This window comes from Limanda limanda, chromosome 17 (assembly GCF_963576545.1).
Source record: "Limanda limanda chromosome 17, fLimLim1.1, whole genome shotgun sequence".
Classification (NCBI taxonomy): Eukaryota; Metazoa; Chordata; class Actinopteri; order Pleuronectiformes; family Pleuronectidae; genus Limanda; species Limanda limanda.
This window is the reverse complement of record NC_083652.1, coordinates 17,835,713-17,850,069: the sequence shown is the minus strand read 5'-3', so window position 1 is coordinate 17,850,069 and position 14,357 is coordinate 17,835,713. Positions and strand designations below refer to the sequence as shown.

At 43.7% G+C, this 14,357-nt stretch overlaps 1 protein-coding gene across 5 annotated transcripts in view; it reads left to right on the top strand.

Moving 5' to 3' along the window:
• The window catches only part of LOC133023763 (septin-9-like), a 100,835-nt gene extending 93,376 nt beyond the window's left edge, over window positions 1-7,459 (top strand). For all 5 annotated transcript variants that reach the window (XM_061090831.1, XM_061090833.1, XM_061090830.1 and 2 more), the window contains 8 exons: window positions 543-671; window positions 1,122-1,203; window positions 1,488-1,625; window positions 3,352-3,469; window positions 4,094-4,189; window positions 4,331-4,427; window positions 5,698-5,749; window positions 6,074-7,459. In XM_061090831.1, the coding sequence (XP_060946814.1) occupies window positions 543-671; window positions 1,122-1,203; window positions 1,488-1,625; window positions 3,352-3,469; window positions 4,094-4,189; window positions 4,331-4,427; window positions 5,698-5,749; window positions 6,074-6,215 (854 nt within the window). In that variant the 3' untranslated portion in view covers window positions 6,216-7,459. The remainder of the gene's footprint in view (window positions 1-542; window positions 672-1,121; window positions 1,204-1,487; window positions 1,626-3,351; window positions 3,470-4,093; window positions 4,190-4,330; window positions 4,428-5,697; window positions 5,750-6,073) is intronic.
• The last annotated feature ends 6,898 nt before the right edge of the window (window positions 7,460-14,357 follow it).

Sequence of the window (14,357 nt, the reverse complement as noted above, 5' to 3'; positions counted from 1 at the left end):
AAATGTGCAGCTGTTGTCTCTCACTGTTTGCAGAGCAGAGCTTTGTTTGCATGTAAGCACGCTGCCTGTAACTTTGACTGTGTTTGAATGTGCTTCTCCAGTATTCATTTCTCGATGTTGACACAACCTGAAGATGAACTGTGCAGTCGCTGCCCAGTCGGCCTCTGCAATCTCCTCCTCATTAACCTGTGGTGGTGGCAGTGGGAGGAGATGGTTGCATTCATACAGATATTTACAGACTTTTTCTACCATAAAGTTTCCCTTATTATCTTTATCTCTATATAATCTTATCAAATGATTATGTGGTTGAAAAGTATCTGATGGCCAAATAAAAAGGAATTTGATCAGATTTGTAATATTACTTCAGGAACGTCTGTTCATTTAAATGTTTTTATCCTGGTTTGGTTTTAGTTGTGTTAGCTTCTCATTGTTTTATTTAATTTTTTATATTTCTCTGCACTTTGAGGTACCTCCAGTATAAGCATCTTTTTCTGTGTGTGTCTCACTGTCTCTCATGTCTGTGTTGTCGTCGTTGTTTACAGGACAGAGTGGCCTGGGAAAGTCTACTCTGATGAACACGCTGTTCAAGTCTAAAGTCAGCCGTAAGTCGGTGCTGGCTACTGCCCAGGAGAAGATCCCCAAAACAATCGAAATTAAATCCATCAGTCACGGTACGTCCCTTCTCAACCCCTCATCTATTCTCTCTGTTTTTATTTTTGTCTGTTTTTCTGATTGTCTGAATGTCTGTCAGCAAAAATATACCAATCTCTCACTTTGTTTTTCTTCCCTTATCTATTGTATTTACTTTTTAATTTACATCCAATTGTCTTAAATTACAGATCGCTACTTAGGCTCAAACTATGTTGGAATGTATTCTTAACCTTACAAAATCAACAGTTTTAAAGCTGGCAGCTTTTTCCTAATGTCGCATTCAATTTCAACAAATCTATCAAGATAAGTTTCTGGATGCATTTCAGGTTACAATTAGTGCAGTTATAGAATTATACATTAATCATATCTCTGACACCAGGTTCAGTAGTTGTAGTATACAGGGTGTTCATGCAGTCATAGGTGAACAGTGTTCTACTTCACCCTGACCTTGTGTTTTTGTTTGTGTGCAGACGTTGAGGAGAAGGGAGTGAGGATGAAGTTGACGGTCATTGACACTCCAGGCTTCGGCGACCAGATCAACAATGAGAACTGGTACCTAACTATACTCTGTCATCACTGCATTAACTGTATGTACCCTGTGAGTTTATGTGTCTCACCACATGTCCCACCCTTTCCCCTTTCTCTTCCTGTCATCTTACTTTTCCTTTTCCTCTTCTCTGTTGTTTTAAATCCTTGTATCCTTCCTCTTACCTCTGGCTCATTCTGTGAGCTCCTCTTTCCTCCCATCTTTCTACCTCCATGTTGCTTCTTCCTTTTCCCTCTTATCTCTCATTCTCTTCCTCTACCTCCCTCCATCCATACCTGCTGTGCTCCAGCTGGCAGCCTATCATGAAGTTCATTAACGACCAGTATGAGGCGTACCTGCAGGAGGAGATCAACATCAACAGGAAGAAAAGGATCCCAGACTCCAGAGTTCACTGCTGCATATACTTCATCCCCCCGACCGGACACTGGTAAGGACACAAGCACACATGGTTAAATATGGTTCAAAATGGAAAACACACACAGAGGTAAGACAGCCTGAATATGAATGGTACCTTATTTGTCTGCCCCTTAACACAACACCTTGAAAGATGTTGCCCTCTGTCGCTCTAAGATGAGATATAAGATGTCAGACACTTTACAGGGGGTTCCACATTTAGAGTCAGTCCAGTGTTTGTGCTAAGGTAGGTTAGTTAGCTGCTGGCTGTAGATTCATGTTGTGCATTCAGACGTGTTGGTGATGGCTGATGCTACAACAGGAGAGTGAGAGAGAGAGAAAAAGTGTATTTTGCAAAACTTGACTGTAACCGTCATTAAGAAACGACGGCTGAAATGACCTCATTCAGAACGGAAGTTATGTTCTAACCCCTGTCTGAGCCCATTTCAACTCAACTTTGATTTGGGGTGGGGCGTGACCCGAGGAAGAACCTTTTATATTTTGGTGCAGATCCAGAGCTGTGGATGAACAATAACATTCATGAACCAGAAACGTCTGTTGTTACTGTTTGTTGTTCATGTGCTAAAAGGTCATTTACAATGATACAGATTTCCTGTTTATACTGAAGCTTTCCAATGTGAAGCAGCTTGGAAAAACTTTATCCCCTCATATTGAACACATACATGTCCCCGAAAGTTTCCACACCAGTGCACCACCACACACACACACACACACACACACACACACACACACACACACACACACACGGGCCACTCTCGCCAGGCCCTGGAGCAGCACACAGTCCCAAGTTTCTTTCCCTGGATCTCTTACAGACACACACATCTGTGTTTGATTGAACTGAATAAACTGTCCTCTCTCTCTGCTTGTTCAGGCCCACACTGTTCTGAGCTGGGGGGGTGGAAGCTGGGGAATACTAGCAGGATAAATTATGGGGGGGGGTGCTTAGATTCATAGGTTCACTGTGCATTTTATAGCTTTTGCATTTGTGTAACTTTAGTGGAGGGCAGCAGCAGGTCTTGGGAAAATGTTGAAGGCAGCTGTGGATTTTCAGTCTCGTTCAGACACACACACACTCAGACACACACATACACACACACTCAGAGTTGATCACCATTCAAGTGCTGCGCCTCTATTTAATTTTGGTGTCATGGTCTGTCTTTGCTCTGGCAGGGGGCTGGTGTGAAACGGCCCCCTGTCTCTGAGCCCCATCAGCCACGTTTCATGTTGATCCAGCACTGCAGATGTCACATGGCCTGGCCAGCAGCTGCTCAGGGTTTGCCTTAAAAAGCCTAATGGGACAGAGGCCGGAAGGACGAGAGAGACACAGAGTCTGTGTGGGTGTCTGGTGTGTGCAATCAATTGTTGCACTTTTGTCCTTTTGAATGTCTCCTGCATGAGTGCACAAGGCGCTCCTTGTTGACAATGACCTATCTTTGTCGAACTGTATGTTATTCAGCAGCTCCAGCTACAGGCCCATGCTTTTGTCAAACTGTGGAAAAAGTCCTGTGCTCCTCAAACCGACCACATGTTTCTTTAGTCCCGTCATGGAGCTGATCAGGAACACTGTTCGGTGTAATTGGGTCATGAATTGAAGGTGAAGAGTTGGACCTTAAATACTGTATGTGACAGTTCCATCTGGGAGATGTTAGCAACATCTGCCCTCTGGTGGAAGCATTCTGTGTCACAATTTCATATTCATGTCTCTACATCTAAAGTTTGTTTTCCCTCTTTCTCTCAAGTCTGCGGCCTCTCGATGTAGAATTCATGAGACGTCTCAGTAAAGTGGTCAACATTGTCCCAGTCATTGCCAAGGCAGATACACTCACCCTGGAGGAGAGGGACTTCTTCAAAAAGAAGGTAACATCCGTCTGTCTTTAGTTTTTTCTTTATTTCAATAGATTTCTGTATTTTGATCTCAGTTTTCATATATAACCCAGAAAAATCCCCCTTTTTCTTCTGGAGCTTCAAGTTTGGATTATTAGGTTTGTGGTTGGACAGCTGGAAAACATGGAAACTTTACAGCAAGATAATGTCTATCTCTTCCACTCTTGTCCTTTCCTTTCAGCTCTTCCTCTACACAGTTAATAAAGCTGCAGCCTTTCATTTCTATGTTGTTATTGGCATCATATTCACGATTTCCCTTCGTCTCAGTTGTGAGGTGGCTCCCCTAGGTTTATATATAAATATATGTGTGTGCGTGTGTGTGTGTCCTCAGGTTTATCCAGAGGCACTCATTATGAGAGGTTTTTCTGTTTTGTTTGTGTATAGACAGCGATTAATGACTAAGCCCAAACTTTTGGACTGGATTAGTCATAAGATTAGTGTTAATACCGCCTCAATCTCTGTATCAGCCAGTTTTAAGTACATTCGTTTGTATTCTCTAAAGGCTGCTTTAATCACGTCTGCCTCATTATTCATTCAATTAAATGCCTTAATTTGAGGCCTTTCTGAGCTGTTGTTTGTTCTCTGATCACTCACCAGATCAGGGAAGAGCTACGAGCCAACGGGATTGACGTGTACCCTCAGAAGGAGTTTGACGAGGATGCAGAGGACAGAATGATCAACGAGAAGATCAGGGTGAGGATCTCACTTCAGTCTGTCGCCCTAATTGATGCCCAGACAGCCCCGTCAACCTAAATCCATCAACTGCCACTGTTGATATACTTAACGTGAATGGTATCTGACTGAGTTGTCTGTGTACCTTTAACCTTGGAGCAGGAGATGATCCCGTTTGCTGTGGTGGGCAGTGACCAGGAGTACCAGGTCAATGGCAGGAGGCTGCTGGGGAGGAAGACCAAGTGGGGAACCATTGAAGGTACAACTCGCTGCTCTCTCCCGTTCTTTCTTCTTCTTTCACTGCCTGTTTACCCAGTTTTTTACCCTTTTGGGTGGATTTTCGCCAAATTTTATGTGAATATTATTTGGCGGGATATCTCATCAGACCAGGAACGTTTGGAGTTGATTGGTCAAAGGTCGATTTCAACCAAAATTTGGTCAAATCTTTTTTTTGCCAGATATCTGTGAAAATAATGCCGTAGTAAAGCGTAAACTTTCACAAACAATAAAATCAGAGACGTACTCTACGGCTTATTAACATTAACCAATAATTTGTCGCCAAATGATATCAGTTATGTCATAATGAAGTGGCGTAACTGCAGTACGAACTAGAACTGCACTGCATACCTCAGTCAAGACAAGAATCTACACCAAATTGCACACACTTAAAAATATCAGTCTACTAAACATGCCTGATTATTTTCATCAAGAGTCATGAATTTGTTGAACAAACAAACCCAGATGAAACACGACCTCCTTGGCGAAGTTAAAAAGTAGGATTAGGACGCATCTCTCCTGATTCTTTTTATTCTTCCACCTAAATTTATTCAGAGACCTTTTGAGGGCAGCGTGTGTCAGTGTGCACATCACTAAGCTGGAAGTGGTTTCGTTAAGAAGACACCAGATGGATAAAGAAGTCACTGAGCTCGTCAGTCAATAAAACAATGCTTCATTCAGGGTCCAGACTGGTGTGAGCCATGTGGCTGCTTCAGGCCTCCAGCAGACACAGTCTGTCTGAAGAGGGCCCCCCTGCCCCCCCGATCCACACAAAGAGATGGAAGAAGTCAAATATGTTGTAGAGAGAAAACTATGTTTTGCTCCATCTAGTTAAAAAACAATAGGAAATAAATTGTGTGTGTGTGTGCTTTATTTTTTTGATTCTTTGTCTATTTACTCAGTTCATCATTTGGCCAGTGCTGTGCTTTAACATCCATTTTTACTGCATAAGTCGTCATTCAGTATTCAATTATGTTATCCACTCCAAACAGTTGGCCCCACCCCTCTATCAAGTGTCTCATAAAGGAAGTTTGAGTTGTTTTGTCTAATCTCTGCTGAGCGAGGGACAACTCACTGACCCCACCTAGTGGTCTGTTCAGGAAACTCAAGTAACCAGCTGTCATACTGTGTTGTTTTGATCCCTTTTTTAACCAGTTGAGCCTCGTGTTGTTTGTTAAACTCGATTATGAATATTTAATAACTCATAATCTCTCTCTCTGTTTGTGTGAATCTCTCTCTCTCTCTCTCTCCAGTTGAGAACATAGCCCACTGTGAGTTTGCCTATTTAAGGGATCTCCTCATCAGGTGAGTGAACTTTGTGTTTTGAAAGCTGCCTTTTGTTCCTGTGTCAGCGTTTTCTTTTTATTCATAGTTACCTATGATAAAGTTTATGATTAAACTGTAAAACATCAAGCCTCGATAACATTTATTAGGCCCCTAATAATCCATATCAGTCTAAAATGCTCTTCTTGTGTCAAACTCTGCATATCGTTGTGCAAACTGAAGCTCAAATATCAAAGTTACGTAACAAAGAGAAAACACGATTTTCAAGTGAAAGACTTTTATTAAATATTGTAAAAGGCCAAGATTTCCCTGTCTCATCCACTGGTTCCTCATGTGTGTTTTCAGGACCCATATGCAGAACATTAAGGACATCACCAGCAGCATCCACTATGAAATGTACCGCGTGAGGCGCCTCAATGAGAACAACTCCATGGCGGCTCACGCCAACGGAATCCCAGAGCATCATCTCGCCGCCCATGAGATGTAGACGCCAGCGCCGCTGCCGACCTCAGCTGTGTGTGACCCACCTGCTATGAGACTTTTACCTTCATCGACAGCCCCCCCCTCCGCACCAGCCCCCATTCTCACCGGTGGGACAGAAACTTAAAAGCTCGCCAGAGGGACTTCAATTTCAACGTTTTTGGCGGCTTCATGGACAGTAGACGTCAGTTTATTGCCTCTTTAGTAAACACTACCCGTTCACGATTGCTGACAGAGAGTGAAGAGAAGTTTGAGTCTTCATGTCGCGCTGCAGCTTGATTCTTTTTTTTTTTTAACCTGCTTCCAGATTTCAGTTATCCTCGGTGGTTTTTACTTGTGGTGCCAAAGTTTCAGGCTCTGCCAAACAGGACGGACTGACCCGATGCAACATGTTTCAGACGGCATCGTCTTGATCAGTAACACGTTAACCTTGTCCACTTTCACACAGCTTTCGAGTTTGATTGTTTTTAGCAGCGTTTGTAAGAATTGATGCCGTAACGGATGTTTTCTCCACACGCCTCTATAAACATGTGTGGCACTTGATCTCTACATCGTGTGTCATTGACATGTTGGCCAGTGGCTGTGCAGCACTTTGCCGACATGTGACACACACATACACACACACACACACACACACACACACACTCTAATTCAGCTCTCACCCAATAGTACATCATATGTTTGATTTTCTTTTTTTGTCACAAGATGTTTTGCTTTATCTGTTTTGTTATACGTGTGTGTGTCCATGTTAAATATGGATGTCAGGTCCTGGACGTCTTTTAAAATTCCCGGTGATACTTGTCTTTGTTTATTAATAGAAATATCTTAAGAGTGATTTAAGATGAATAAGTATTTATGCACGAGATGAAATGTGAACATATGCCATGAGTTGTGGTCCACTTATTCAGATACTTCACGCAAACAAACACACACAGACTCGTACTCTTCCTGCGTAGGGGCCCATCCTAGTGCCTTATTTATTGGAGGGTGTTTGCTCGCATGTTGGCTGAAACTGGAAACAGAGCAGGTTTGTTGGTGCCAAGTTAACTTCTTTTACAGTCGACACTTTTCAGTCCTTCTCCCTCGTTTATGCAGCGGGAAACCGACCCACTTCTTCTGTTTTCCATAATATACCAAGGATCTCTGTCTGTTTTGAAGCATATGTAATTCTCTAAGCTGTCACTGTCATGCTTTGTCCTGTATATTCTTCTGTGTTCTGATACATTTTTTTACTTGTATTATTAACAAAAATGGTCCTTTTTATCTTATTTTAAAGAAATAAAGATTAAAGTTGTAAATATTTACTTTCTTAGATTTTTCTTCACTTCCCTGTAATTCTGAACATTTCTTTCAAATCTACTTTATATGTATATATTTTTTCCACATTAAACATGTTGTACAATCTGCAGAGCAGGTAAAGATGAACAAACCAACGTTCATATGCTCAAAATAATATATATTTTTTAAATTCTACTACACTGGATCCCCTCACATTAAAAATCGCAGGTGTAATTCACATGGTGGAGCTCGTTAAGTGTCGTGCCATTAAGCTTTCCCTTGATTAGCTTCTGAAATCAATATGGCTGCCTGCACGGTCAGTGGATGGCTGATTAGCACTAATTACTTGAATGCCTGAGTGGCTGAGATGGGAGGAGACGAGTCCTGAGCTCCAGTCAAGGCCTCGGTGCCGAATCAGCAGAATGTAAAGCAAACCAACAGGTGTCAAGGGAAAGCTGCTGCAGTTTTATTTCATGTCTGAATTTCACATTTATCAAAAGGCAGATTTTTACATGAGTATAAAGTTAAAGTGTTGTTTGTATTTTGGATGCAGAAATTCGTTTGTAAATTAGATTGTGCAAAAAAAACCGAGACAGATTACGAACAAAATTGTATAAAATACTACTTAAATTAAATATTGATTCCGGTCAAGGGCTGGATCCAGGAACTTTCTTGGACTTGCCTTTTTGATTTGGCATTCTTGTGAAAAAGGTGATCAATCTGATCCCAATACGATATGGTGATGAAGGGATTCATCAGCAGTGGCGGAGGTACGAGTACCTTTCTAGTTTTCAGATAAATGTCACATGATATTTGTTTGTGATTTTGTTGTGTTAAACAAATCAATTAACCAATATGAACTAAAAGAAACAAACAGATGCTAATTGTCTGGTGGCTGATGATCTGGGGTAAAAATCCTCAGTCACGTTTCCTCATGAGTCAACAAACCTTTTGAATTTAGAGATTTGCATAATTTGTGACTTCTTCCAATCATTTTTTTAAATAATTTCCCATAATCACCATTCAGAGCACTTTAAAATGGCGTCTCACTGCCTCCTCAAAATGGCGTCTCCCACGCCCCAGTATTCAGATGTGTCACCCATGGCCCGGACCCTCGAGCAAACCCTTTACTCAGGAGAGTTGAGACCCCCCACATTCTCTTACTCTTCCTCCGCAGCTCCCTCCATCTCCTCCAGGAAAGAGAAAGCAGCTGCATCTCTGCTCTGTCTGTCCGTCGCTCGTCCCCTCCCTGCACCCTGCACCCCCCCGCCCAGCCGCCGTCCCGTTGGCAGCCGCCCAGCGCTCCTCCGCCCCTCCGCCCCTCCGACCGTCTTTATGACGCTCATTAATGACTTGTGCTCTTTCTGGACACTGATGAAGTCGATCAACAAAGCCAGAGAAAGGACCTGAGTTCGGTCGGCACAGTGTTTGCTCACGGGCCGTGTGGAATTTTAGTTTGTGTCGATCTGCCTGCGAGAATTCAAACTCCCCCATACACACCTTAACAAGTTTTGCTTGTCAAGGTCAGACAAATGAGACATTATGGGATGTGGGATTAAGCGGTACGGGCTTGCTCATTGGTCAGACCTGGCACTAAGTGATGGATGGGACCTATCGGTGCAGAGCGAGCCCTCTCAACAGGAAGCTCTCTGACGGATGCTCATCCTAGTTCATGTGTTGCTGCATGAATATGGAAGAGGTGGTTCCAGCATCATCGTCACATTAATCTAGTTGTGTGTTTTTTTTTGTCCAGTTTGTAATATGTAAACTATTTGACACAATGTACATGCACGTGAATCCTTGTAGGTGTTGGTTGAGGAATGCATTTCACCTTGTAGCTCTGCTCGTTAACGAGGCCGTCGTGTGTCTCCAATTAACACCTGGTTGTAAGATGAGTCAAAACTATGCATTGTGTTGTTTTCCACTTTATTTAGTAAGTGACTCTGTGCGATGCCTTGTGCGTGGGTGTGTGCGCGTCCTGGTGATCGTATCGTGCGTTCGATTGTTTCCGTGTGTACGTTTCTCCACATCTGCTGTTCCTCCTCTCCTTTGTTGGCGACCACCTCACCTTATCCTCCTCCATTCATTCTCTCCTCCCTCCTTCCTTCCTCATTCCTCTGTCAGTTTGCAGCCCGGCACTTGGCTCTGTGCCAGGCTCTCAGGCGTGGGAGGGGAGGGGGGAGGGCCTGCCAGCCACATGCAAATGATCCGACTTTATGCAAATCCGATCCGCTGTTAATTAAAAGTCAGCTGCAAATTCAATTAGCAGACGGGGGGGGGGGGGGGGGCGCGGGGGTTTGCTCACACTGATGAGAGCTGCGGGTTTCAAAAGACAACGTTCCACCCAAAAGCAGTGTGTGGGTGAGGATGTACGAGAAACAATGAAATTTTGTCTTTTGAGGGTTTGGAGAATGTTAAAAAATGTTAAATTCAAGGTTTGAAAGGTCACAGGAACACACTCCTCACGCTGTTTGAAATCACTGGTGGTAGAATAAGAATGTAGGTGTGCTCCGTGTACGACTCTCTTGAGACCAGCAGAGAAAGATCCAGACAGAAGGAGAGAGGTGAGACTGAGAGGAGCTGCTGCCTCCGGATAATTACTGTGAGTAATTAAACTAGTCACAGATGTATGTCAGCGATAATTCTAACTCTCAGGGAAACGAACGTGAGCGAGCGTGTGGACCGTGTGTTCTGTACGTGTGTGTTTGTTACATGCTTGCACGTTGAATGAACGTTTGCCTGCCTGGAATCTGTAAGTGTCTTTTTCTGGTTGTGGTCTTTGTCTCTCCTGCTGCTCTCGACCCAGTGGACCCTTTCATCTGAGGCGTTTGTATCATGAGAAGATTTTAGTGTCTTGGTCAATTCACTAAACTGGTCGGACGAGAACGAAGCAACAATTTTTAAAGGTTTTCCTTGAATCGAAATCTGTTTTGTTTGTGGAGCAACTTGGAGTGGTGACGTTAGTGATGTCCTCGCCGTTGTCGTGGAGATCGTCTCGGTGACCCTCAGCAGCTGGTTGTCATGGGAGGGTCGCCGGCTGACGCAGTTCAACCGGGCCTAAAGCCGACCTTTGTGTAGCACCTGCCGACATCATCATCTTTACCTCCGCACATGCAACACCTCCACACGCTCATTTGTTCCATCCTCAGTTGGAATGAATAGTTTAGTTACCAACAAGTCAATGAGCGCTGGTGGGTTTGAGCTTATTGTGCGATTGCCGATGTCTTAAAGGTTCAGTGTGTAGAATTAAGTGACATCTAGTGGTGAAGTTGCGTGTTGCAGCTGAACACCCCTTACCTCAACCTCAATTTCTAAACATGAAAGAACCAGTGGAAGCCTTCAGTTGTCACAAACTCAAAAGGTGTTTAGTTTGTCCAGTCTGGGCTGTAACAAAAAACATGGCGGAGAGAGGACCCGCTCCTGATGTAAATATAAAGTATTTGAATATAAAGGGCCAATTCTTGGGTAAAGAAAAAGCCTAGATTTTGTTTTATTAGTGTTTTTGTGTATTTTTGTCTGTTTGCAAGACTCCACGCACACTCAAAATTATCCGATCACCGTATATGTGCCCGGGGGGGGAATCCTAAATGAGCTCCCGTCGAAAGGACACGTTTCCCAGATTTGGGGTTTTTGATTTTTCCTAAGTCTCCTGACAGCCAACAGGCTCTGTGGAACAAAAGGACGTTTAAGCCAGGTGGATGCAGGCGAACAGCCACGGAGGTTAAGGACAGGAATGATTGGAGTCTGGGCAGAGGGGTTGTTGGTAAATGGAGTGATGAGAAAGGGGCGTGTTTTGTCGGGTAAGGTAGAGGAAGTTAGGAAGCGGGTTGGAGAGGCGGGTCATGTAATAAGAAATTAATTTTCCCCATGGCTGCACATCAGTTTCAGTGCTGGAGCGGACGAGGGAGATGTGGACGCTCGAATGAACACACACACACACACACACACACACACACACACACACACTACACCGGAACAACCCCTCCTCCACTGTGGTGCTGATGATTGGAAGGAAAAAAAAAGGTATATTGGCGTATAAAAGAAACGTGCTGGAGAGGACAGTGTGGACTGAGTAATCGGATCCAGGACATTGTGTGGAAGGAAACTAGGTTGTGTATTTCCCACTTGTTGACTCCCTAACAGCCCAGGTGAGTTAACACAACGTCCTGGCTGATTGTGTGTCCGTCTTTGTGTCACCCAGGTAATGGAACTGCTAGCAGAGACACCGAGGACAAACACAGCACAGGTAGTTGTGCGCATGTGTCCTTGATTTCCCCTGTTGGTTGTCAGTGAGACGAGTTGACTGGCGTGATGAAACCCCCCCCACTAAACCCCCAATAATCTCCTAATTAAACAAATCCCCCCCCCACATCAGGAAGTCACCCGGGATATTAAGGGGAGATATTATACTTTAATCCCCCCCCCAGAGCTTGACGATGGGAATAAAAGTGAACTCCTTTATTGCCGCGTGCACGTGTGGCTCCTCCGGGCTTCTGCTCCCTCAACTTTCTGTTCCCTCCCCTGTTTTTTTATGACAGACTTGATATTGCGAGGGTTTTATTATTGTGATAATGCTGAGTGACCATCCTCTACACACACACACACAGAGACCCCCCCCTGTGGCTGCAGCAGTCCCTCACTCACTCAGTCAGATATGAACCAATAAAGCCGGGTGTCTCTGAGCCCTCAGCGAGAGGCCGAGGGAGAGAGTGTTCTTCATTAGAGGAGAGAGAGAGCCTGGGTGAAGTCTCTGAGCTGCTCTGCTGATCCTCGGCCTCCACTCCTCCTCACTCCTCCCGTCTCCGCTCTGATACTTTCCCTGATGTTCCTCCTGGTGGATGACATGGACTTCTCTGTTCTCTTGCTTCCACGTGAGGAAGCAGAAGCAGTTGTTTTGTGTTGGCTTCATTTCTCCGGGAGATGGTGATTGGATGTTGTTGATCGATCACTGAATTCAGCAGAGATGTGTTTAGATCCCCTGATATTCTGCAGACAGTAAGATGACAGAGGCTCAATATTTGTCAGAGTTTATGTGTGTCCTGCATCATAGACATATACACAAAGATGGACGACACACTTCCTGCCACTCTCCAGCAATGAAGCCAAAAGAACCTGGGTACGAACACTGGGGTGGGGGGGTGGGGGGGGTCTCGTTGGCAGCCTATCCATTAACCTGCTGCTAATCTACACACTGCAGAAACAAGTGGATTAGAGCCCACCAGCCTCAGCAGCCAATAACATTTGATGGATAACACCTTTCACTCACACACACACACACACATGGGGACGTGTTTTACTCTGTTGCTGTTGTTGTGACAGCTCGTCTCAACGGTACCAGCCAACCTTGTTTGTCTTCTCTCGCCTCAATAAGGTTTCTTGCAGCCGCGCTAATGCCATGAGAGACGGAGGAGTGGGAAAACACCGTCCCTTTAATGAAGCTGCTTTATTAAAGGAGTATGTGGATTTATCATTTTGGACTGTTTACAGCTCCCCAGCTCAGGCTCCATTCATTACAGAGGAGCCCTGGAAGGTTTCATCCATTAAGTTTGGCTTTAAGGATTTGTTGGAATCGATGTAGCGATTCTGTGACACAGAGAATATAAGTAACTATGAATAAAAGCTGTGTTGTTGCTCGGGCTTCTTTCCTCTGAAAACGCAAACACCCACGTGCAATGTGTTGAAACTTTTTTAGTGTTTATCGGGCACGACAAAGGTCACCAGACAAAACGATGCATGTATTCAGTTCTTTTTCTTATTCATCCAGTGCTGAAGAAAGCTGCATGTGTGAGAGCAGTCGTCTGTGTTGCTTTTATTGTTTGCAAGGTTCAAAATATCATATGTAACTTGAATTAAACTCACCACAATTAAATCCACTAGATCCAGAATTAGATCTGCATGCATTCATAAATATTACTCCTCTAAACATGCCAGATTTTTTTTCAACAAGATCCATGACTTACGTTTTGTGAAATCAATGGAAATGTTGAAACAATGTACTAAACTTTAAAAGTTCTTCCGACTAGTTAATCTCTTCCAAAATAAACAGATGAAAACACATATGAAGAGGAATTATATTGTTACTGTTTTAAACATAGAAGATGGATCCGTACCAAAGTTTTCATTGTGCACACTAAGAGGCTCTGATGTCTGACATTTCCTTCATCGGCTATAGTGTCAAATATGCAAAAAACAATATGACCACCTGTTGAATTCTAAAATTTACCGTTGATGCCATTTCCACAGAAGTGTAGATCAACATCTGCTAAACAGTGGCACATGGAGGAAGCCGGCCAGTGAGAGCTTTACAGAATACAAATCTCCATGAAGGCAGAGAGAGCTTTACTTCGCCCTAATGTCTCGGATTTATCCAGGAGTGGAGGATTTTTCTTTTCCAGAATCAGAAGAGCAGGGAGAGAAAAGCTGATTGTACCTGTCACCTCCTCCAGTGGGGTCCACGTCTGAGAAACCTTAAGTGATGTCAGACCTTAGCACCCAAGTGTAAGTTAATAAAAGCTTTGTGTGTGTGTGTGTGTGTGCTTAACGATCAACCATGTGATTGCAGAATCTCACAGCCCAAAGGGGATTGTTCAAAATGCTCGAAACAAAGAGAGTAGAATTACAATTTGTCCCTCTGTTGCTAAGCAACCAGTGAAACTCCCTGAGGTTATGTAACCCCCGAGAAATGGCAAATTGTTGTTGTGTGCGTCGCTCCTTTTATTCTACAATCTTGACAACTTTACGTCACAGGAATCAGGGTTTAAAAGTGATTAGGTCAGTAACATTAAAGTGTTGAGTATTCAAATCTTAAATCAATAATTACAAATACAGTTCCTGGCTTTACTGTCATTGGAATTGGGAGTGCTGTTGCTTT